The following is a 25,036-nucleotide window of genomic DNA, read 5'->3' on the forward strand; positions in this document are numbered from 1 at the left end:
TCGCTCGGTCAATAATTGCTTCATTTTGAGTCTAAGTTACCAGCTGATTAAATCGAGTTTAAGCTTTGACTGTGCAAATGGCCCTTACACTATTCCAAAAAGTAGGTTATGTTTAATCCACTTTTGAATTTGAGTCAATTTTTTGAGAAAAAACTTAAAAACAAGAAATTTTGGTTTAGGATTGATATCAATACTATGAAAGACTGTCCAATAAATGGCTGCAAACAAATACTGACGCAATTATCAGTATGAATGGATGATTATACCTATATTTCTGGATATTTTCACACCTTCTTCATCCATTCTATACCTATATTCATCTAATTATTGTTACGGTCATCTACTCTATAAAAGTGTACGCCATCACAGACACGTAGTTCAAAACAAGTTCATATAGTGAGGTCCACGTTATAATGGCAGTGTTTGATTGGCAATGGTATTGCTATCCTTGTCTATCATTCAACAAAGCGGATAGCGCTATCTCTTCTCGCTCTGCGCTGTTGCCGTTCTTCTTCCAACAATGTAGAACTGATAATCAATTAACAAAATATTTCATCTTAATCATAAAAATTCATTGACCGAACGAAGTGAGGTCTAAGATTCAAGTCGACGGTTTGGCATATCTCTTAATGTTTAAATGTTTATATGTTGCGCATTTACGGAACGCGGTAATAGATTTTCATGAAATTTGACAGGTATGTTCCTTTTCAAATTGCGCGTCGACGTATATACAAGGTTTTTGGAAATTTTGCATTTCAAGGGTAATATAAAAGGAAAAAGGAGCCTCCTTCATACGCCAATATTAGAGTAAAAATCAGTCTATAGAATTATTCATCATAAATCAGCTGTTTAGTGGACTATAATACTACCCGTTCAAAAACATCGATCATCTTGAAAATGTATCTTTCCATCAACGTTAGTAGACATTTGACTAATAGGCCTAATACTACTCGTTCAAAAACATCGATCATCTGGAAAATGTATCTTTCCATCAACGTTAGTAGACATTTGACTAATAGGCCTAATACTACCCGTTCAAAAACATCGAACATCTTGAAAATGTATCTTTCCATCAACGTTGTAGACGGTTGCAGCCAGACCTGATAACAGTGCTCACACTCACATTCCGGGACGACACGTCACGGTACAATAGGACTGAAAGCTCTATGTTATTTAGGATTTTTTCTAGACATTTTAAATTGATAAATTATTTATTATATTTTGAGAAAACTTAACAACAGGTCATTGTAACTTACTGAGCGCGAGGTCTTCTGTTTACAGAGCTACTAGTTGATTATTTTAAATGAGAATGAACAGTTAATATTACATCAATAAACCTGTATCAGCTACCGGTACCGTCTATAGAAGGGCATTGACAAGACAGAGGATCGGCAACGTTGTTCTCCTATCTTTCTCCACTGCCATTATAACGTGGACCTCTCTATAGCGAGACTTCACTCCCACTATCAGCACGCCATACTCATTAAAACCAACGCTACCAATCTGAACAAAGCTGACAGATTACAGTGAATCTGACCAGGGCCGTGTGACGTATTAGCCAATAGAATACCGGCTTTTTATTTGCCGCGATCAGTGCATTCCCCCCCCCCCCCGTTCCAATCAGTATAGAATCCAATCAGAATACATTCTCTACTCACTGGTTCCAATCTGGTTTCAGAGATCGCATTTTATCAGGCTTTCAAGAGACGAGTTCCACACCAAACAAAATTATAATTTCAGGTTTCAACCGAGCGAGTTCAACTGAACAAAATCTCGTTATAATGGATTTGGAGCAGTTTTTCTGACAAGTTTTCGGAAGACTCGTGTTCCGATAATGATGGATTTGGGACGATTTGATTTTTTTTGCTAGAATTTTTGATTCCATCTTGAAACTTGAATATTGATAATCAAGAAATGGAAACTCAATTCCAGAATCTTGTTGAATTGGCTGTAAGTGATTCTAATTTGTATATTGACAAAGCAGAAATTCTCTACATACTGTAAATGTTATGTAAGAATATGAAATTGCTAATAAAGAATTTGAATTTGTTGATGAAAGATTTGGTATGATTTTTATTCTTCTATCAAAATAATCTTATAGCATTATTTGATGGTGGTGAGACCAAAATGGGTACCTCGTCATTGAAAACAATAGTTCCTATATTGATAATCGACATATCATATTTTCATGAAAAGTATAGATCGAATATAATTATAATTCATTACAATGATTCTATGAGCAACACAATTATCAGTTTGTTGTTCGATATTATAGTTATTTCTCGCAGAAAAGTTGAAAAACTAATAAACACAAGGAGAAGATACGATTATTTGGTATTTCGTTTGGAATTATTTCAGAAGAAGATGAATTTTGTAGACTATTAATATCAAGATTTGGTACTTGGTTAAAACTGATTTCCCAACTAGATTAGAAGCAAATTGACGACTGTAAAGCTGCGTTTACACCAAAGTTATTAAAATAATGTTAATAACTTAATCCTTATAGATTCTATTAGATTCAACATAACTTATAATACACATAATGAACATATGTGTTTTGTCAAGTTCCGTTCAATCTAATTATAATCTATAAGCATTAAGTTATTAACATTTTGTTAATAACTTTGGTGTAAACACAGCTTTAGAATATCAAGAATTTGCAGCTAATAAGAATTAATGTTTTCGTTAATTTAAATGTTACAGTTTATAGAAGTATGAATTTTTAGTAATCTGTTCTCTTAGCAGAAAGTACCAATAATTTCCCAATTTCAATACTTTTAGTTTTCAAGCAAAGCAATCTCTAGAGTTAACTAACTGTCTTGACTTCAAACTCATGATGGAGTCTCTATAAATTCATCCATATTAGAATAAGACACAGTTCAACACTGAATCCTTCTAGACAACAAAAATCTTAAACTACTGCAGATATATGACAGGAAATAGTCTTTGTTTTCTTTATAGTTATCTTTACTTTATGACTACTGCCAACAAAATGTCACTATCAGATACAAGCATTGTTCCACACAGTACACAATGATACAACAAAACAAGAGGCGACAATTTTAAAAGAACCAAGAATACTGCGCTAACGAGTCTAGAGATCTGATAGAAGGCTTTTGTGAAGTCAATGACAGCTGAAAACTAAACGAACGAAAATAAGTTGATTAAAATCGACTAGTTTACACAAAACGTCTTCCAACACCAATAAACGCATAGAATGCTCTCGTCAAGTCAACGACAGCCACATAGTTGACAACTTAACGATCGAAAATAAGTTAATTAATATCGACTAGTTTGCACAAAAACCGTTCAACGTCTTCCAACACCGATTAACGCATAGAAGGCTGTTGACAAGTCAACGACAGCCACATAGTTGACAACTTAACGAACGAAAATAAGTTATTTAAAATCGACTAGTTTACACAAAAGCCTTTCAACGTCTTCCAACACCAATAAACGCATAGAAGGCTCTTGTCAAGTCAACTACAGCCACATAGTTAAAAACTAAACGATCAAAAATAAGTTTATTAAAGTCGACTAGTTTACACAAAAACCTTTCAACGTCTTCCAACACAAATAAACACATAGAAGGCTCTTGTCAAGTCAACAACAGCCACATAGTTGACAACTAAACGTTCCAAAATAAGTTAATTAACACAGTTGAAAACCTTTCAACGTCTTCAAACGCATACAACCCACGCACGCCACTGTACGCAAGTGCGCAAGCATTATCTTATAATAATTGTAATTATGAATAAAAAAGAACACGGATCCGAGGGTATGACCTTGTGTTAGCACAAACGTTCCATTGTAACGCATTCAGACTAGAAGCAAATAGTAACACTTGTTCTAATTGCATAAAAAGGGTGACAAGGAACAAAGAGAAAGAGAGAGAATGAGTGAGTGAGAGATAGTGAGAGAAAGAGAGAGTGTGTGAAAGAGAGAGTGAAGAGAGGGAGAGAAAGTGAGAAAGAGAGAGTGAAGAGAGGGAGAGAAGAGAAAGGACGTGATTCAATAGAATTGATTGGATTTAAATTGATTCTATTCAGTTTTTCGATCACAGATGTACAGTATTCAGAATAAGAGGGCATGATGAGGAATTCAGAAATTGAGACAATAAGTATAATAATTACAATAAGTATAATAACAGGAGGCTGAACAATCTTCAAAAATATAAATGATATAACTTGGATAGCTGAATTTTATCTTCGAGCTGTGCACACACGCTCTAACTTTTTAGTGGTGACATATTTCAGAGTTTTTCGATTTGAGTAGTATCAAGTTACCAAAATGGAATAATTCCCTTCTTAATAAAAATACAGTTTCAAGATGACTTTTCATCATTTCAAATTATTGAGATATGAACGTTCAATTTGAAATCTTTTACGTATTAAAGTAGTAACAAATGAATTTATGAAATTCTTAGGATAAACTCTTCAAGGTATTGTTTATCGAATGACATTCTTGACTTTCAGAATGTCAATTTTAGGGGAATTCATCTCAGCTTCAAAACAAAACATCAAAATTGGCTATTTTGTTAAATTGAATAAATTTCTCTAAAATTGATATTCTGAAGAATCAAATTTATGTTAGTCAATGAACAATATCTTGGAGAACAATATCAAATTGAATTGAACAATATCAAATTCATATTAATATGAATTCCCCTAAATTTTGCATTCTGAAAAATCAAGTAGGCTATGTCATTCTATAAACAGTATACCTTGAAGAGATTATTATCAAAATTCAAACAATATCATCCTTCAAATCATCCGCACAAAAGTCTATGACTCGTGAACTCCACCATCAGCAAAAATCAAAACAAATGCACAGTTAATATTACATCAGATACAACAGTATCAGCTATCCTCTAAAGAAGGCAGTAACAAGGCAGAGGATCGGCAACGCCGTTCTCCTATCAATCTCCACTGCCATAATAACATGGACCTCACTATGGTCATCACAAAGCTTGTTCAATAAATTCCGAAATGAACGAATCTATTGCGACATGGTGGTTCTAAATATTAGGGGCACAAACAATACGTAGAAAGATGACGCTACCAATGATGATGATGATGATGATGATGATGAGATGATGATGATGATGATGATGATGATGATGATGATGATGATGATGATGATGATGAGAATCAGAGAAAAGAAAAAGACGAGTAGGAGTAGGAAGAGGAGGAGGAGGAGGAGGAGGAGGAGGAGGAGGAGAAGAATAGGAGAGAAGCAGAAGAAGATGGAGGAAGTAGAAGAAGAAGTACCGACGAAGAAGTAGAAGAAGATAAGAAGAAGAAGTAGCCGACGAAGAAGTAGAAGAAGAATAAGAAGAAGAAGTAGCCGACGAAGAAGTAGAAGAAGAATAAGAAGAAGAAGTATCATAGAGAAGAGAAGAATAAGAAAAGAAGAAGAAAAGAAGAAGAAATGAGAAGAAAAAAGAAGAAGAGAAGAAGAAGACCAGAAGCAAGAAGAAGAAAAGAAGAAGAAGAAGAAGAAGAAGAAGAAGAGAAGAATAGAGAAGAAGAAGAAAAAGAGAGAAGAAGACGAAGAGAAAGAATAGAAGAAGAAGAAGAAGAAGAAGAAGAAGAAGAAGAAGAAAGAAGAAAAGAAGAAGAAGAAGAAGAAGAAGAAGAATAAGAAGAAGAAAGAAGAAGAAAAGAAGAAGAAGAATAAGAAGAAGAAAGAAGAATCAGAAGAGAAAAAATAGAAAAGAAGAAGAAGAAGAAGAAGAAGAGAAGAAGAAGAAGAATAAGAAAAGAAGAAGGAAGAAGACGAAGAATAAGAAGAATAAGAAGAAGAATCAAAAGAAGAAGAAGACGAAGAACCAGAAGAAGAAGAATAATAATAGAAGAAGAAGAATAAGATACGAAGAAGAAGAAGAAGAAAAAAGCCGAATCCGAAGAAGCAGAAGACTCAGAATCCTAATCCTAGCATCCTCGAATAGAAGCCTCCTAAGAAGAAGAATCGAATACTAAGAGAATCCTAAGAAGAAGAAGATAATCCGACTCCTCAAGAAGACCGAAGAATACTAGAATAAGAGAATCGCTCCTCATCAGAAGACGATCCTCCTCCTAAAGAGCCTCCTAGAGAAGAAGAATAAGAGAATAAGAAAGAGAAGAAGACTCCTAACTAAGAAGAAGAAGAACCTCCTAAAGAAGAAGCTCCCCTAAATCGAAGAAGAAATAAGATCATAAGAATCAGAAGAATCCGAAGACTCCTCCTCCTCCTCCTCCTCCGAAGAAGAAATCCTCCTCCTCTCCGAATCCTCCGAAGAAGACTAGAAGAAGAAGAAGAAGAAGAAGAAGAAGATGATGATAATGATTCGATGAAGATGGTGACCAATGAGACCTTCAATAAAATTATAGCAGATTGATAGAGCAATGTCCATCCCCACCAAAATAAACATCATCAAGTGTTATGTCACACTTCACACAGCTCCGTTGTAGGTTGTAGGCCTGTTGCATATATGGAATGGGCAGAAATGCAGCCTGCTTCTAGCTTCAACCGGTTCGGCCACACCAACTTGGCACATTCAGCCACATTCACTTCAAACGGTCAGTGTTGGTTCTGTGTGAAACATTCACGTTATTTATCAGGAATACTTGATCAGTTTGAAGGGATCGTACTATATTAGAGTGCTCTTTTCACTCAAAAATGCTTATTGGTCTTCAACTATTTGACTCTTAATTTCTTCTACTTCTTCTTCTTCTTCTTCTTCTTCTCATTCTTCCTCCTTTTTCTTCTTCTTCTCCTCCTCCTCTTTCTTCTTCTTCTTCATCATCTCCTTCTATTTTTTTTTTTTGGTAGAGAGTTAGTGGGGAGGATATTTTTAATATTCTTTCCGAAGAATGGACATTGATATGTCCAAAGCTCCGCCAATTTATGTAGATGCATAACAATATAATTATCTATAGTTATTATATTACAAATTACTTTTTCAAATCATATACAGTTCAATAATTATTTTCTTAGTATATATTATGTAAATTCATCTATAATTTTGCTGTATTGTAAGCTATTGTATATAAGTGTATAAGCCAGTATATATATTGTAATCTACATAAATAAAGTACTCAATCAATCTCTGTGCTTCTTCTTCTCCACTCCCTCCTCCTCCTCCTTCTTCTTCTTCTCCTCTGTGCTTCATCGTATTATTCTTCTTCTCTGTGCTTCTTCTCCTCCTTCATCTACTTCTTCTTCATCTTGTCCTTCTCCAGCTTTTTTTCTTCCTTCTACTTGGATCTCTTACTCTATTCTTATCCATTCCCGCACAAATTTATTGATATTTAAAGTGAGGCGTAGAATTTACTACTTGGTTTTGGAAGATTATTCTTCTTCTACTCCTACTTCTTAATTTACTTCTACTTCTCCTCTCCATTCTCCTCCTCATTCTTTCTAATTCTTCACCACATTCTCCATCTCGATTCTTCTTCTCCTCCTTCATCTCATTTCTTCTTCTAATTCCTTTCAATTCTTCTCCTTCGCATCCTCCTACTCTCACACCAATATAAACATATGTTCATCTCCTCCAATCCCATTCCTTCTCCGGTACCTCCTCCTAATTCTTCTTCAATTATTTCTACTTCTTTTTCGTTCTCCTAAAATAGAAAACTTGGACGACAGATGATATTACAGAGTGACCAAACCGGTTGTGTGGGACAACACCACATAGGCCTACCTACCTACCTACCTACCATTCCATATCAACACAAACATAATTTATGGAGATGGAGATCGAAGTATTCAAAACAACAACATCACCTAGACAATATGAAGGAGGTGGATGCTGATGAGAACGAGGAGGAAGAAGAAGAAGAAGAAGAAGAAGAAGAAGAAGAAGAAGAAGAAGAAGAAGAAGAAGAAGAAGAAGAGAAGAAGAAGATGAAGAAGGTGTAAGAGGAAAAGAATTGAGAGGAAGGAGAGAAGGACAGAAATAGGAAGAAGGAGGTGTAAAAGGAGAAGAATTGAGAGGAGGAGGAGAAGAAGAAGAAGAAGAAGAAGAAGAAGAAGAAGAAGAAGAAGAAGAAGAAGATGATGATGATGATGAAGAAGAAGAAAGAGAAGAAGAAGATGGAAGAAGCAGAAGAAGAAGATGAAGAAGAAGAAGAAAAAGAAGAAGAAGAAAGAGAACAACAACAACAATAACAACATCATCAGCAACAAAAACAAGTAGAAGATGAATGAAAAACCTCTGATAATTCACATCCACAGAAATGAGTACACTCAGAAGCGACAGTACAGAAAAACAATTGAAGAAAGATAAGAGTAAGTGAAAGGAGAAGAGACTAAATAACAGAAAACAGAAGTAAGATAGAATGAGTGAAGGGAGAAGAGACTAAAAATAAGTGTGTGTGTGTGTGTGTGTGTGCGTGAGAGAGAGAGAGTGAGAGAGAGAGAGAGAGAGAGAGAGAGAGAGAGAGAGAGAGAGAGAGAGAGGAGAGAGAGAGAGAGAGGGAGAGAGAGAGAGAGAGAGAGAGAGGAGAGAGAGAGAGAGAGAGAGAGAGAGAGAGAGAGAGAGAGAGAGGGAGAGAGAGATAGAAAAGGGTGTGATAAGTAAAATAGAGTAAATGAAAGGATAACAGGCTGAGTTAGAGAAAAAGATAGAGTGAGTGAAAGGAGAAGAGGCCGACAAAAAAGTGTTTGTGAAACAGGGAGATAGAGAAAGAGATAGAAAAGGGTGTGATAAGTTAAGGCCGTTGACTTCGATTCCAATAGAGCAGTTGCAAAATTATTACCAGTAGTTGAAATTTACAAGACATGTTTTACGAATCTGTTCAACTGGATTAAGCTTAAGAACTCCATTCAAAAACAAATAAATCTATTTGGTTTTTAATCAAAGTAACCACATTGCAGAAGAACACAAGACAAATTAAAAGAAGAAAGAATAAGCAACCTCAGAAATTTTTAGCATCTACAATAACAGAATTATTACAACTTGAAACCTACTTAATACACAATTATCATTGATTTTTAATAAATAAATGGTTGGTGTGTGTGTGTGTTAGTTTTATGAAACATGAGAGTGGAAGGCCATGGAAATGAGCCAGAAACTCCCTTTAAAATAAATGAATTTCTGTAAAAGATAAAAAGCTTGGCATCAGCTGATTAAAAGTGAATTGCTCATGTTCGCGGCGCGTATATCTGTACGCACCTCAACTATTTCACAACAGCCGGTTTCAGGACATTTATAAAATCTAATGGACAATTAAATCAATATAACCTTACCTATGGGTTTAATGGTTCATTAGAGTTAATTAGTGTCCTAAAAAACAGGGACTAAATAAATGTATGTTCAACAATAGTACCTACGAGTTGAATCGAAGAAATTACACAAACTTTCACTAATCACTAAAAAAAATATGTTTCTAATCCCTAACATTAAACACACAAAATACACCGAAAATCGTTCTCAATCCGTGATGTTAACACATACAATAATAATTATAAAAATACACTCAGACACCAATGCAATATTTGAAAACCTGTAAGAGACATCTAACAACATCTACAAGCTAACATTTAAACACCAAATGAACAGTCAACACCAAAATAAAAAATCAACATCGAATAAAATAACAGAAATGTGCTCTGACAACATCTAGATATGAAGCCGTAAACAAACTTCAGCCAATACTGACACTCAGATGATAATTATTAATTTATTCGAGGGTCCAATTCTAGATCTAGATCTAGTCTATTTATGGAGAAGGGTAGACGTCTACTAGATAGATCTAAATCGTGTGAAGGAAGTCTACTTTCTAGTTCTAGGCGGTTTGGTGCATTCTAACATGGCTACTGTTAGGTGACAGACTGCAATAATTTGTTTATTTATTTGTGAATACAATATTATAGATCATATAAATATAATTGAGGATTTTGAAAGAGTTTTATTATATTTACATATTATTATTATTATTAGCGTATGGCACATATATATAGACACACACAAACATATAGGTAGGTAGTCAAAGAAAAAATCTGGTCATGAGACCGTTGTCAGGTTAATAAGATATTGTAAATATATTAAATTTTGATGTCGAGGTTGTCAAGGTAGTGTAGTGATTGTGGAGAAGCCGAAATAAAATCATTTATTATATTTATTTATTTATTATTCACATATTACATTTAAATGTGAGAAGAATTGGAGATTATATAAATATAATTGAGGTTTTTAGAAGAGTTTTATAATATTTAAATGTGAAAACAATTAAAAATCATATAAGTATAATTGAGGTTTTTAGAAGAGTTTCATAATATTTACATTTATTATATATTTAGTTTAGTTGGTTTCTTGATTTTCGGTCCTTATTTTACGTCCTTATAGATTCTATTAGATTGAACGGAACTTGACAAACACATATGTTCATCATGTGTATGATAAGTTATGTTCAATCTAATAGAATCTATAAGGAGAGAAAAAAAAATTGTTGACAACTTTGGTGTAAACGGAGCTTAAGAATGATAATCGATCATGGAACTGTTTGGAACCAAGTGAGCAGCTAACTTGTTTTCAATAAAAAAAAATAAAAAAACACCTACCAATTTGATTGGAAAAGAAAGCAAAATTATTAAAATATTCATAGTGTAATCGATTTTGACTAGAAAATAAATCAGTAATTATTCAGAGTGTTGTTGCTTTGATCTCATTTTCGGTCATCTATTTATAATACAGATTTATTTTACTATTTACAGCATTTAATTTGGATTTTCGTCCAATAATAATTATCTATTCAGTTTGATTATTCATAGTGTAATTGTTTTGATTTCAAGTACTCGGTCATCTATTTAGAATAATTTTATTCATAGTGTAATTGTTTTGGTTCCAAGTATGCAGTCATCTATTTGGAATGATGAATTTAATTGTTGGATTGGATGAAAAATATTTGAAACTCATTGGAATTAATAGGAAATTAATTGCAGTCTCTCACCATGTGATCACCTATGAACATTTGGATGATTGCCAGTTCATAGCCCAATAAGGTACATCAAGCAAAGCCATCAATTCTGTGTTATTGGTTAGTTTACAGTCCCCGTATACAGTCTTTCCCTATCTTATGCACAGTGCGACTTATGCACTGTGGCGACTAAATGGCACCTAAAGACTGAACCATTGCTCGGTTGATACTGCAACTCAGTGGAGTGATGGGGGAAAGTATGGGAATGCATAGGTGATTCATTCACTGACACCACCTCAATAGTTTTGTGCAGCAAAAAACTGACACTGTTGTACTTTTTACAACAGCGCGACTGCCGGAAGGTTGAGCAGAGCCTGTATTAAAAAAAATCAAGAAATGTTTTTCATTCTCGATTAGGCAGGTTAGAAAATGGATTTATTTCTTGTTTATTTATAAATGAAGTACATCAAGACTAGGTGCACACTAGCTAGTCAAGACAAGACAAGACATGACCAGACACGTTTAGTCACAATACTTCACATTGTTGCTTATGAAGACATGTCTAATTGCAATGACTAATCAGTGTGATGTGTGTCATAAACAGCTATGTGAAGTATTGTGACTGAACGTGTCTGATCATGTCTTGACTAACTGGTGTATGCCTAGCCTAAGGCTGGTCACACACCGATTAGTCAAGACAAGACACGATTAGTCACAATACTTCACATTGCTGCTTATGACGCAACACACACTGATTAGTCATTGCAATTAGACATGTCTTCATAAGTAACTATCTGAAGTATTGTGACCAAACGTGTCTGATCATGTCTTGTCTTGTCTTGTCTTGACCAACTGGTTTGTGCCTAGCCTAAAGCTTTTCAATTTATTGAAAAAGATTTGATGGAGTTGGACAAGTCTTTTATTTTATGAGAATTTGATTAAACTCTACTCAAATTTAATCTAAATTTCTAAATATCAATGCATGAATAAAAATTCAAGAACAACCCTGACTACTGTTGTATAGTTGTTCTATTACCCAAAATTTACCCTCTGGGGTGTGGGTACTTCAGTTAAGACTTTCCAAGCAATCAGTTGAATCCTCCATACTTCTGTAGTTTTTTAATTGAATTTTACATTTATTTTCCAATATCCAATGGTAGTTTAGTAGGCTACAGGATTTTTTAATATTGTAAGAGCTTGTAGCATGTACACGAAAGTATGGCAAGCAATATTTTCAAGTAAACCTAGGACGGTTTAAATTTAATTTCACAATATTCCCATGATAATTTTCATGATTCATAGCAACTAAAGAAAACATGGCAATATTTTCAAGTTAACCGTTTATAGTTTTGAACCTTTAAATTGAGTTTCACAAGATTTCCATAATAATATTAAATGAAACCAACCTTTAAAGAAATGTTTCAAATAAATCAATTTTTTCTGGTGAACTTTCGATTTGAATAAACTTCACGCATTTTTTCATGTGGGTAGTAGTTTACAAGAATCTTTTCTTGTGAATCTTTGACAATTTATTCCAGTTTTCAATTCAATGTCTATGTATTTACTCGTTTATCCTTTTTAGTTGATCTACTTGTTTCAAGTTTTTGTTTTTATTTATATAAATACTCCCAAGATGTTTTTTCTTTTGCTGGTGGCGCCTAAAAAATTCTACTTTTATCTTAGGTTTTCATGATTAGTCAAGTTCTATTATATGTTATTTCTTAGTTTAAGATACTGTGTTTTTGTTAGACTTGTCTATTTCAAATTTATGTAATATATGAATTTTTTGGCAAATAAATTTCAAATTTCAAATGTTCCCAATTTATAACAGTTGAAAGAAGTGTTTGACCCGACCAAGACTGTCTAATTGATTGATTGGTTTGATTGATTGATTGGTTTGATTGATTGACTACCTCTTCAGACTGATCGGCTTCTGAGGTACTGAGCGTAGCCTGTGTCTTGATCATTGTGTACAGCTTAGCATACGGCGCCTTGATAACCTGGACATTCGGCAACAATCAACAAATTAACACCCATTAACAATTAACACTCATTTCAGTTCAAGGTCATTGCAATTTTACAAAAACCCTTAGAGACGATGGTATTACAACAGTAGTTGATGAGGGAATATCAAGTTGGGAACATGGGGTAGAAAATAATATTAAAAATAATACTGAACTTACAACAAAGTTCAATTCAAGGTCATGAAGGTTTCTACTTTAATCACCTTGACATCAAGTGAAATTCATTACAGTTTCACAAAAACCCTTGCAATAATTTAGATACTCAAATATGATAATCTATGAATCTATGATCCAGATTTCTCATGATTTTCAAAACGCATAACATGAATCAATTTAGCTGAAACGAAAGTAGCTCATCAAACCATAACAAACAGACCAAAACTTGGTGGTTTTAGATTATTCAAACACAAAAATCTTACATTTCAAAAGTGAGTTGAAAAGCATCACTCAACCACATAAAAAACATCCGTAGCTCACAAGTTGAGATGAAACAACTGGAAGAAAATCCTAGTGTGCTAATAAAATTCAACAGAAAAACAAAACGAATCACAAAAGTCCTCAACTCGGAAAAAAGATCCTAAATTTGAAAGCTCAAACCATAAAATGGACCAGAAAAATGAAAAATTTCATACTGGTGAAATTTAACGAAACAAAACAGATCATCAAAATCAGAGTAAAAACAAAGACCACAAACTATGTGAGAATGAAAATAAAGTTTCAACTCAATGAAATTATAAATTGTTTCCCAAAGCTAGCAAGTGACAACCTTTCTCGGACAAAAATCAAGAAAATGAGAAACCTCAAATGAAATCAAAACTCTAAAGCTGCGTACAGATATACGCGCCGCGAACATGAACAATTCACTTTTAATCAGCTGACTATATCTGTATTTTTACAGAAACGATAAGATACAGATATAAAAAGCTTGGCATCAGCTGATTAAAAGTGAATTGCTCATGTTCGCGGCGCGTATATCTGTAGGCACCTTAAGAACTTCAACTCATTCCTCTAAACCATCCCACGTTTCACTAGAGTCCCCTAAACTGAGAGAACAAATTAAAAAGACCCCAAGCCCCAAAATTCAAACTGGAAACCTTCACTTGTATCACAAAACTCCTAAGCTCAAAAGCTAAAACTCATAACCTAAACAATATATCAGTATTGTAAATTAACACTTCTAGATGCAATTTATCGCCAATCAGAGAAATTATAGCTATAATAACATAATAACTCATTTCCCAAAATCCTCTTACAACACAAAACTAATCTCCAAGCTCTTCTCAACAAAGCAGAATCCCAGAATCACAGTCGATTTGTAAATTAAGAAATGGATGAATATTGCTATTGATAGATGATCAAGATTAACATGGGAAAAAGTACTGTATTCAGTAAATTATTAATGAATTTTCCTTTTTATGATTGACAAAATGAATAGAATTGTACGTACTATAGAAAGCAATTATCAACAAAGCAATAAATGAAAAGATAATTAAGGAATCCGTCTTTACTCGCTGCTGGACGGTGAGATTCTCCAAGGAATCCAGTTTTTTCCTAACTTCATTTAATATGATGCCCCAATTCACATTTTAAGCCGTTCCTTGTAAGATGAGGTTTGTGTTGATTTGAAAACAAACAAATAAATTGCAATAAATAAACGAAACAAATAGATACTCCAAGGAATACAGCTTTTTCTTAACCTCATTTAATATGATGCCCCAATTCACATTTTAAGCCATTCCTTGTAAGAGGAGGTTTCTATTGATTTGAAAACAAACAAATAAATAAACGAAACAAATAAATACTCCAAGGAATCCAGTTTTTTCCTAACCTCATTTAATATGATGCCCCAATTCACATTTTAAGCCGTTCGTTGTGAGAGAAGGTTTATGTTGATTTGAAAACAAACAAAAAAATAACAATAAATAAACGAAACAAAAAGATACTCCAAGGAATACAGCTTTGTCCTAACCTCATTGAATATGATACCCCAATCCACATTTTAAGCCGTTCGTTGTAAGAGGAGGTTTGTGTTGATTTGAGAACAAACAAATTAATAGTAATAAAATAAACGAAATAAATGAATTTATAATAAAATAGAAAAACAGATTAATTGAATGAATAAATTCATGAACTCACCTCCCACGACTCCCTGAGATCTCCCACTTCATCATCACTGCTCCCCTGCCTCCCAACCTCCGCCTTGCCGCCTCCCCCTCCCTGACCACACTCATCACTCTCCCACAACTCGGTGTCCGACTCGACCAGCTCGTAGCCTCGCTCGTGCACCTTCTCCTCCACCAGGTCCCCGTACAGATGCGGCACCCACAGTGTCAGGAACCTGTAGAGGTCGTCCACTCTGCACCCCAAGAAAAGAAGAATAATTGGATATTTGTTATAAAATGCAGATACATATACAAAATACAGATACAGATACAAAAGCATATTATTAGAGCTGCGATTGGAAGACCCAGACTCTATCCCAGCAGATTATTATTTGAAGAGATATCTCTACCAACGTTACGTCAAACTTATGTGACAAATTAAATTCTTTTTATTAATAAAATACACATCACTTCCCTTACTCGTCGCACAATCCCTTATAATATACGTTCAACTATAGTAAATGCTTTCAATATTAATTTTACTTCATTAACATCTGATAAACACTAATTTGAATATCAGAGTAATAAACTGATAAATATTATCCCAGAAGACTTTATTAAGGATAAAATAACAAAAACCAAATTGGGATTAATAAAATCGTGGGTAAAACAAAACTATTATTTAAAAATTGAGAACTGAGTTGGCTGAATCACCAATTTCGGCACTATTAATTATTTATTATTGTGTAAAAATGATAAAAACTCGACAATTATTATATTATTTTTCTGTGCATTTATATTTTGTTTATCAAGAAGCCTACTTGGATTATTGATAAAATTCAAAATCCATAGATTATCATCCATCAACAGAATTGTATCATTTGTAGAAATTCGAAATTTGTAAAATTGTAGTAATCTACAGTGAAAACAGTGACAACATTTCATTACAAAATCACAGTTCTTAATGAATTGAGAAATTTATTTGAAAACCTCACCTCTCTCTAGGCACGCTGAACCAATACTCGGGTCGCATTTTCTTCTTGCCGTAGGACATGACTGGAGTGGACTTGGGGATTTTCTTGTTGAGTGGCTTCCCCATGCGCAGGCGCAGGTAGAGTGGCGGGTCTTCAAAGCACTTCGCTGGCCGCGGAATCAGTTCTGAGAAGAGAACAGAAACTATCAATTAATCATCTATTTCAAATTATTAAAAATCACACAAATTATATCCGATTGAAGACGAAAAACTCTCATTCACATACTATTCTATTTTGAATTAAACTTACACAAATTATCTCCAATTGAAGAAGAGGAAGTGTCAGTTACTATCGTTTTTCTAATTAAAGTTTCACAAATTATCTACAAGTACACTTACTTGGGCTGGCCACTAACGCAACGTTTCACAAGCCTGACACGTCAGACCTTAGACCAGTTATAGAATAGACACGGCCCATTGTATATTCATACTGAAAGTCGATGAAGCCAACATCTACTGCCGTATCTCCAAATCATGACGTCAGCATCAGATAGAAAACTTTTCTGTAGAGTTTGTTTACATTGTTTATCATAGCAGATTGTGTCTATTTCAGCGGGAGTTTACCATTTTAATAAATAATAATTTACATCCTTCTGAAATATACACAATCTGAAAGTTTTCTATCCGATACAGACGTCACGATATGATGATATACTGTGGCGATATGGCAGTAGATGTTGGCTTCAGAGGCTAGTCTTCCCAGCGTGTCTATTCTAAAACTGGTCTAAGCGTCAGACAAACAGTATTCGAGAACACCTAACCTGAAAGAGTACATAAACGCTACGATGTTCGCCTACAGACCTTAGTTGAAGCCACAAAATATTCGCTCAGGTTTTCAAATATACAGACGTATCAGACGTGTGAAACGTTATTATATTTCACTCTGACACTTCCAAAAACTATTCATACATCGCGTTTGAGGAACTTTCTATATTAATGAACTTTTTATATTCAATGTTACGGCCTTCAAGAACAAACACCCTAATATCATACCATATACATATTCTATTATTTTGTTTGAAGTAATTAATTCGATTTAATTCCATATCAATATCATCAGCGTTTCCAAAAATTAAAACTTCCGCCTCTGGAATTCTACGGCGTAGATATGAACTTTGACATAAATTTTGTATTTAATTATAGAAAACCACTCAGAATTCAATCATATCAGAAGTGAATTAAATTAGAATTCGAAAAGGCTGATAAGGAATAAAATCTGAAGAATTAATACTTGACTGATAAAAATGTGATAAACGTATATAACTCTTCTTCTAAAATCTGCATTACTGAGTCAAAGTTCAGATATGATGGCATGGTTCCTATCTGAACTTATGCTGCTATGATAGTCTTTGGTTTTTTAGTTTTCAAACAATGTTACATATCATCGTAAAATAATAATAATAGGAAACGTGCCTATTTTCACTCTATGGCACCATATATATAGATTTTTCAAATCTATTTGTAAAAAATATAAATAAAATAAATAAATATTATGGTACTCCACTTTCAATTCATTCATACTCCTAATAGTCAGACTTCATTATGGAAAATGTCAAGGTCACTCATTTTCAAGTGTTGTATAATTTAAAAATCTTAAAAAATCAGTTATTTTTAAAAGTTGTATCACAAAAATAGAAGAACACATAGCAATAAAATTGTAATATGAAGCAGATTAGCATCAATATCAAAATATCAGAAGCACATTGTAAGTTATAAAACATTTTTTAAACCATCAGAAAATTTGAGAATAATTCAATTTTATTAAAATAGAATGAGAGAGAGTCCACTGGAGCTTTATAAACGGTACTGTCTAATAAACATGTTTTGATTGGAAAAGTGACTGAAAGAAACTTGAAGACAAATGACTAATTTTATGAAAAATTGTATAATATACCATTATAATTAACATGTGAGAATATCAAAACTAGATTCATCAAAATTTATTGAAAATTCATTATAAATATTGCAATGTATCTAGAAGATTTCAATGAATTTTCATTCAAATCTGACTTACATATGGTAATAATCAGTGAAAAAGTTCCTACAAACTTCTATGAAGCCTACATTGCAAATTGTTGATTCATATGCCCTCTTTCTACACTTTTTTTTGTTGAGCAACGATAAACCTCCAGCAGACTCTGAATAAATCTGATTGAAAAATCCTTAAAACGCAGCAATTTATTGTTGTAAAAAACCCAGGTACTGTTTCGTGAGTACTTTTGGATTTCGATTTCACAAGCTATAAACTAACATTTACCTAGAATACAATATTTAAAAACTTTAACAACAGAATATTACACACACATTGAAATAATTACAAGCAAATCGAGTAAAAACAACAACAATAAGCCACAATAAGCATGACGTGCTTTGCAACAAATAATTTGCTTTACATACACAAATATTTACACTAATAAGAAGTGTTCTGTCAACCAAAATTGATTATTCATCAACATGTTAAAATTTCTATAAAAATCCTGATTTTATACGACGTTACTCTAAATTCTACTTTTCTATCTATAAACACACAGATCTTCAATCTAATTTAAGGGATGGAAATAAATAGGAAATCTAACTAATTATTGAATCTAATTTGGAAAACAGGTAAAGTTATGCTGAGAAAACATGAAGTGATTCTGAAATCTATACCGAATTAAAATGGAAAACATTGAAGAATTAACCTTTTTTCCTTCAACCTGTTGTTCCTTTTCTAATCATTTTTATCACTTATGTATTGTTTATCAATAAATAATTATAAAGGAGAGAACCAAATTCAAGATGATTATATGTTTTTTTAGAAAAAATTAACATCACCAAAACTAACTCTGCTCAAAGTGTAGCTTCAAATCCTATTATATTAAGCGAGCAATTTCTGTATATTTATATCTGGTTATTTATGTTTAACGGATCTCGAAAACGGCTCTAACGATTTTCACGAAATTTGGAACATAGTAGGTTTATGATATAAAAATTCGATTGCACTAGGTCTCATCCTTGGAAAAATTCGCTGTAAGACATTAAAAGGATAATTCATCCTTAGCTGAAACAGCTGAGACTTTCGTCGTCTGTGGATAGTAAACAAGTGAGTGAACGAGTGAGTATGTGAAAAATCAAAATATCGCATTTCCAAAATTCATAAGATGACGTTTAGTCAGCTGTAAAATATAAACTCGATCATTTTAGAGAATTGTGTTCTGTTTATCAATAAAATAGAAATAACGAGCGGAGCCCCGATAATCTACATTTAAAGTAACACTTTAAGGTTACTATAGTGCTTATGTAAAATTTAAATTATGTTTTGCTAAGAAATATGTACTAATTTCAACTAGTAACTAAATATACCAGGGGATAAAGAATATTTTACAGTGTATAATAAAAATGAGGAGGAATGCTATTGATATCTTATAGAGAAGAAATCTATAAATCAACTATTTCAACGAAGATGTTAAAACTACAAAGATCTATACAGAGTAGAGTTTAGAACACTTCAAATTAATGTATGTGCAAACAAACAAAAATTAAATAAAATTACAGGCAGACACATCGACAAGACAACATCGAAATAATTACAAGACAAAAATAACAACAAATAAATGTTGATGCTTACAATATATAGTGGATATGATGAATGAACATACCTAAGCCATCAAGTTGAGGGAAGAGTGGTGCATGAACTAAGTTAAAACAAACGAAATAAAAAGAGAGAGAAAATAAAAAGGGGAAAGGGAATAAAAAATTGTGTTAGTTTGTTGTTTGTTTGTGAATAATATTATGTTACACATTTTATCAATGTATAGTGGAAAAAGGTGGGGAAAATCTTATAGAATACTGTACGAATATCACTTCACATAATTTTACAAAAATATGTGTGTAGTAATTTCCAAAGAATTGTATATTATTTTCACCACCAAGTAGTTTAAAATATAGTATTTGAATTTAATACTAAAACTTCAAGAGCCGGTTTCCGAGCTCGGGATCTATAAGTTCTGGACTTACAGAGCCCAGGACTAAAATAAGCGCTCGGGTCTAAATTGACTTTCTGAGTCACGATTTTATCTTCTAAACTCCGGGGTCTATCAAGTTCTCGACTTATTTGAGTCCAGGACTTTAACGCAGTAAACATGAGGGAAATTCACAATATTTTGCTGTTGTATTGTTGGCATTATAGCAAAACGGAAACAGCTGATTGCAGCGGGATAATTCAAATGAGCATGCTCTCAAAACTATTTTGTAAAAATACGTTTTGATTTCTTTGTAGGCCTATTCAAAGCAAAACCTTTGAAAGGTGAATGAATATACATTTTGAATAAAAAAGACTAAGAAATTGTCAAAAAAACCACTGATTTATTGATAATTAGAAAGACCAGTTTCGGTTATTACACCATTGTCAATCTCTGATAAACTAAAACTAAATACAAGAGCAGCAGAATTTATACTAGTAGGCGAGTACTGCTATTGGTCGAGGGCATGAACGCCTGCCATTGGCCTAGCTAGACAGTCTCCTCCCACTCAACGGTGAGACAAAATGGCGGCTTAAGCAACAGAATCGCCATGATAATAAAATTTACTTTCTGTACAAAATAAGAACCAAGAAAACAAGTGTGAAAGATAATAAAACAAATATGTAAATGGAAAAACTATTGACTAATGTATGCTTACAATTTTATGATAAAACTAAATTCGTAGTGTTGTATTGGTTGAAATGAATCTGGTCATTTAAACTATACTGGGAATTTTCCTTAATTACTTTTCTAATTATCAATAAATCAGTAGTTTTTTGACAATTTCTTAGTCTTTTTCATTCAATATAAATAATTACCACAATATCAACTTCTCAACTACACAAAAAGTGAATATACATTTCATTTTACGTTATGATATTATCGATCATTGATCCTAACCAGTGATTTTGGAATTTCAAACTCACAGTCATAAAATAAGGCACAGAGAAGAGATCCTCTTCTCTGTGAATAAGGTTAGTTTTTTACCCATAATTCTGATACAATTTTATTTCAAAATGAGCTTGCAAACTATAAATTATTATGAATTTAGATGAACTAATCCAAATAATTTGGGTATTCCATGACATCTATTTGGATTTTTACCTACTCACTCCAAAACAATAACTGAATTGGGTTTGCTCAGTTAAGTCTAGAACTTGAATTTAAACCCTACCCCAGTCGCGGGTTTACAATCACGCTGTTGTAAGTCCTGGACTTTACGATTTTTGATAAATCCTTGACTCGGAAAGAGGCGAGAATCTAATTCAAGTCCTGGACTTATAAGCCCTTCACTCAGAAAGCGAAATTATGAACTCCAGGGTCTAACGTGATCTCTTAACTCCAGGGTCTATTCAAGTCCTCGACTACGTTAACGCTCTGACTCGAAAAGCCAATTTTCTGACTCCAGAGTTTAAAGCCAGTTAAAAGTCTAGAACTTAGTTATATCCCAAGCTCGGAAACCGGCCCTAAGGAAATCTATCTAATGTTGTGAACAACCTGATAGAATCATTCTCTCTTCGATTAACTTCATTCGAAAGATTGCAACTCTCTATTGAATGTTTTTTACATGTTTTATTGAAAAAATGCATCAGAGATCCGACAAAAACAATAAATTTAGAATATACCATCATTAAGTAATTTATTTACAAGAGACAAAAACGTTAGCAAATTTTATGAAGATTTCAAGGATACCTTAGGCTATTTATTAAGATTGGTCAAAGAATAACAGAGAAATGAATTCTATTCGTACTGCATGCATGACCACTTTTCACCATTTAAACATCAATATTAGATTTTTAATTCCAATATTGTATTTAAGATGAAGCCTTGAAACTAGTTATGGCTCCATATATGGCCATACAGCTAATTTTACAATGTCTTTCAGATGATCTTGTTTGTCTTGTGCATTCATGAAGTACGAAAAAAATTAATTTCTCTGTTATTCTTCAACCAATCTTAATAAATAAGGTATCCTTGAAATCTTCATAAAATTTGCTAACGTTTTTGTCTCTTGTAAATTTTCTGTTAAGTGAACGGGTTTTGTGAAATTTGACATCAAAAATTTAAAATGCCCGCCATTTTGAATATGTACATTGAAAAAAATTTATTTTATTTTTTACAGTTTAGTCTTTATAGCATAAATATTCATGTCAAATTTCAGATCAATACAACATTTCGTTCTTGAGATAAAAATTACTAAGTGAAAAAAAGCAAAGGATAAACGCTGAGTTTTGGACACTTAAAATACGACATTTGTAGTCTCCTATCATCCAGGAACAATACCCTAGAATGTTCGACACTACTTCTGAAACACTCTGTATAGTATTCAACAAGAAAATTTGTAAAGTTAATGAGAAAATAAAATTTTAGGCTTGAGCCTGTTTTTCATTTTCGCAAGTACTCTGTCTATGTAATGATGTAAAACATTAAATTTATTACATGTAAAGTAAATTAATAAATGAAATATATTTTTCACAATTTAATAATAATTTTTTATAATTTAGATACAATATTTGGTTAGTTTATAATATTTTCTTTCTAGCGAACTTAAAGTTCGCCATGATGCGAAGTTGGAAAAAGATAGAGTAAAGTAAATTAATAAATCAAATATATTTTTTCACGATTTAATAATAAGTTTTTATAATTTAGATCAAATATTTGGTTAGTTTATAATATTTTCTTTCTAGCAAACTTAAAAGTTCGCCATGGTGCGAAGTTGGAAAAGAATAGAGCTATCTGCTTTGTCCAACGACAGACGAGGACAGAAATCAGGTGCAGACTTTTTATTGCTTGAATCTCACTATAGATGAATATGAGGATTATGATCTCAATGAAGTTGATAAGTGCGTTTTGTTTTATGATATTTTTATATTTTATTTTATGAATGAACTTTTAAACATTTGCTGTTTGAAATATTTATCATATTTATAGTAACAGCTGAATAAATCCAGTTTTTAGCAGGTTACTTTGAGAGAAAGTCACTTGAGAGACTTGAGGAGTTACATTACAATCAGAAAACTAAGGTTAATTCAGAAGGATTTTTAGGTTAATATATGGACAATTAAATTTATTCTTAATAATATATTATAATTCACTCATAAATTTCAATATTAGATGGATTTGATTTGAATCATAATAGTCATTTACTTTTCAACAACTAATCATCTCTGTATTTGATAGATTCAAAGTTATAATTTCCTCAAAGTCATGAAGGCCTATTAATTTAATACACACTAGTGCTGTGGAATGTTGGATTTTTCTTTGTTATTAAAGTTTAATTTCAGTTTTATATGTGATGTGAATGAGATGCATGAGTCACCAGTAAGGACATGAGAATAAATATAAATTAAAATTGCAGAAAACTTTCAATCTTTCTTCGGGTTCTTAAATCAATTCTGTCTACAAGTTCCACTTAATTTCATAGAACTATTCAATTGAAGTCTAGAATTTGACATTATAATATTAAGTTGACTTTCATTCAATAATATATCTACTTAAACTTCAATTTGGAAAAGCTGATTTTATATTTATCTCTTTTCTGTATAGGGCTACTTTTGATAAAAATAGAAATAAAAATAAAAATCTCAGTACACTTTTTGAAGTATTTAATCACAAAATGTTTCAACATTGATGCCATTTTCAAGTGAAATGAGTTTTCATGTGATTAAATAATTCAAAAAGGGGAATGAGATTTTTATTTTTCTTTCTATTTTTGATGTTATATTGCTTTTCTTCTAGTTAATTGCATTCATTTATTTTCTGAATCTTTCATCCATTTCCCTAGAATGAATCTATCAAAAAACGTAAGCTGCGTTTACACCAAAGCTATTAACAAAATGTTTATAACTTAATCCTTATAGATTCTATTAGATTAAAAGAAGCTTGATAAACACATATGTTCATCATGTGTATGATAAGTTATGTTCAATCTAATAGAATCTATAAGGACGGAGAAATAAACATTTTGTTAATAACTTTGGTGTAAACGCAGCTTGAGAAAGCTTATTTGTAATCTAAGTAGAGATACAGCAATGAGACCATTCAAGTTGAATGAATCAATGCAGTTTGTTGGACACATCAACAAAGTTTGTAGCAGTTTTCTGCAATTTTAGTGACACTTCAACATTTATTGATAACATACAATGGTTTCAGCTGAGATTATCAATGAACCAAGATTTTAAAATTGCTAATATCAATTCTCAAAGTATAAATTATAAAGTAATATACGGTAATATTTTAATTTTAAAATTTTAAAATAATAATCAGTGAAAACTTGAAGGCCGGTTTCCGAGCTCGGGATATGGATAAGTCCTAGACTTTAAACAGCTGGAGTAAGAAAATTGGCTTTCCGAAACGGGGCGTAGTCGTAGTCATTTTCAAAGTCACGTTTGAATTAAATTTTAAAAAACTAGAAAATTAAACACAAAATAGAATAAAAAGAAAATAGTGTAAAGTTTCAGCTATTTAGTATTATTTAGAAATGTTTAATTTCGTCAAGGAAAAACGTTTCCATTTATAGAAATGAGAAAATAAAAACTGCGACTACTGTTATAAAAACTGTGACTACGCCCCGTTTTGGAAAGCCAATTTTCTGACTCCAGCTGTTCAAAGTCCAGGACTTAACTAAATCCCGAGCTCGGAAACCGGCCCTAAGAGTATTTGCAATCGCATTTTGATTGAAGATATAATTTAATGTAAAACATTTGCGTTCAAAAATAAAATATAGATTGAGAATAAAGTTCTTCATGATCTGTTTATCTAATCTAAGCTGAAACAACTGTATAAATAATGTTCATAATATATACAACTAACAATAATAACATTGATACCCAGACCCATTATATCCACACCAAGTTGTGGCAGGTACCACCTATTCGACTCCAAATCTCTAACAATACAAATATTTGTCACTAAAAAGCACAATATTGTCCAAAACTATTCCAATCCTAGAATGTGGAAATTCAAAACTCAAGAT

At 32.5% G+C, this 25,036-nt stretch overlaps 1 protein-coding gene across 9 annotated transcripts in view; it reads right to left on the bottom strand.

Moving 5' to 3' along the window:
• LOC111053310 (TLD domain-containing protein 2) overlaps positions 1 to 25,036 on the bottom strand; it is a 381,057-nt gene that overhangs the window by 124,743 nt on the left and 231,278 nt on the right. For 6 of the 9 annotated variants that reach the window (XM_039439705.1, XM_039439706.1, XM_039439713.1 and 3 more), the window contains 4 exons: positions 19,699 to 19,734; positions 16,023 to 16,185; positions 15,062 to 15,281; positions 12,815 to 12,901 (listed from right to left, as the gene is read on the bottom strand). In XM_039439705.1, coding sequence (XP_039295639.1) covers positions 12,815 to 12,901; positions 15,062 to 15,281; positions 16,023 to 16,185; positions 19,699 to 19,734 — 506 coding nt within the window. The remainder of the gene's footprint in view (positions 1 to 12,814; positions 12,902 to 15,061; positions 15,282 to 16,022; positions 16,186 to 19,698; positions 19,735 to 25,036) is intronic. The other 3 variants (XM_039439707.1, XM_039439708.1, XM_039439709.1) reach the window with 3 other exon arrangements.

Source organism: Nilaparvata lugens, chromosome 13, assembly GCF_014356525.2.
Source record: "Nilaparvata lugens isolate BPH chromosome 13, ASM1435652v1, whole genome shotgun sequence".
Lineage (NCBI taxonomy): Eukaryota > Metazoa > Arthropoda > Insecta > Hemiptera > Delphacidae > Nilaparvata > Nilaparvata lugens.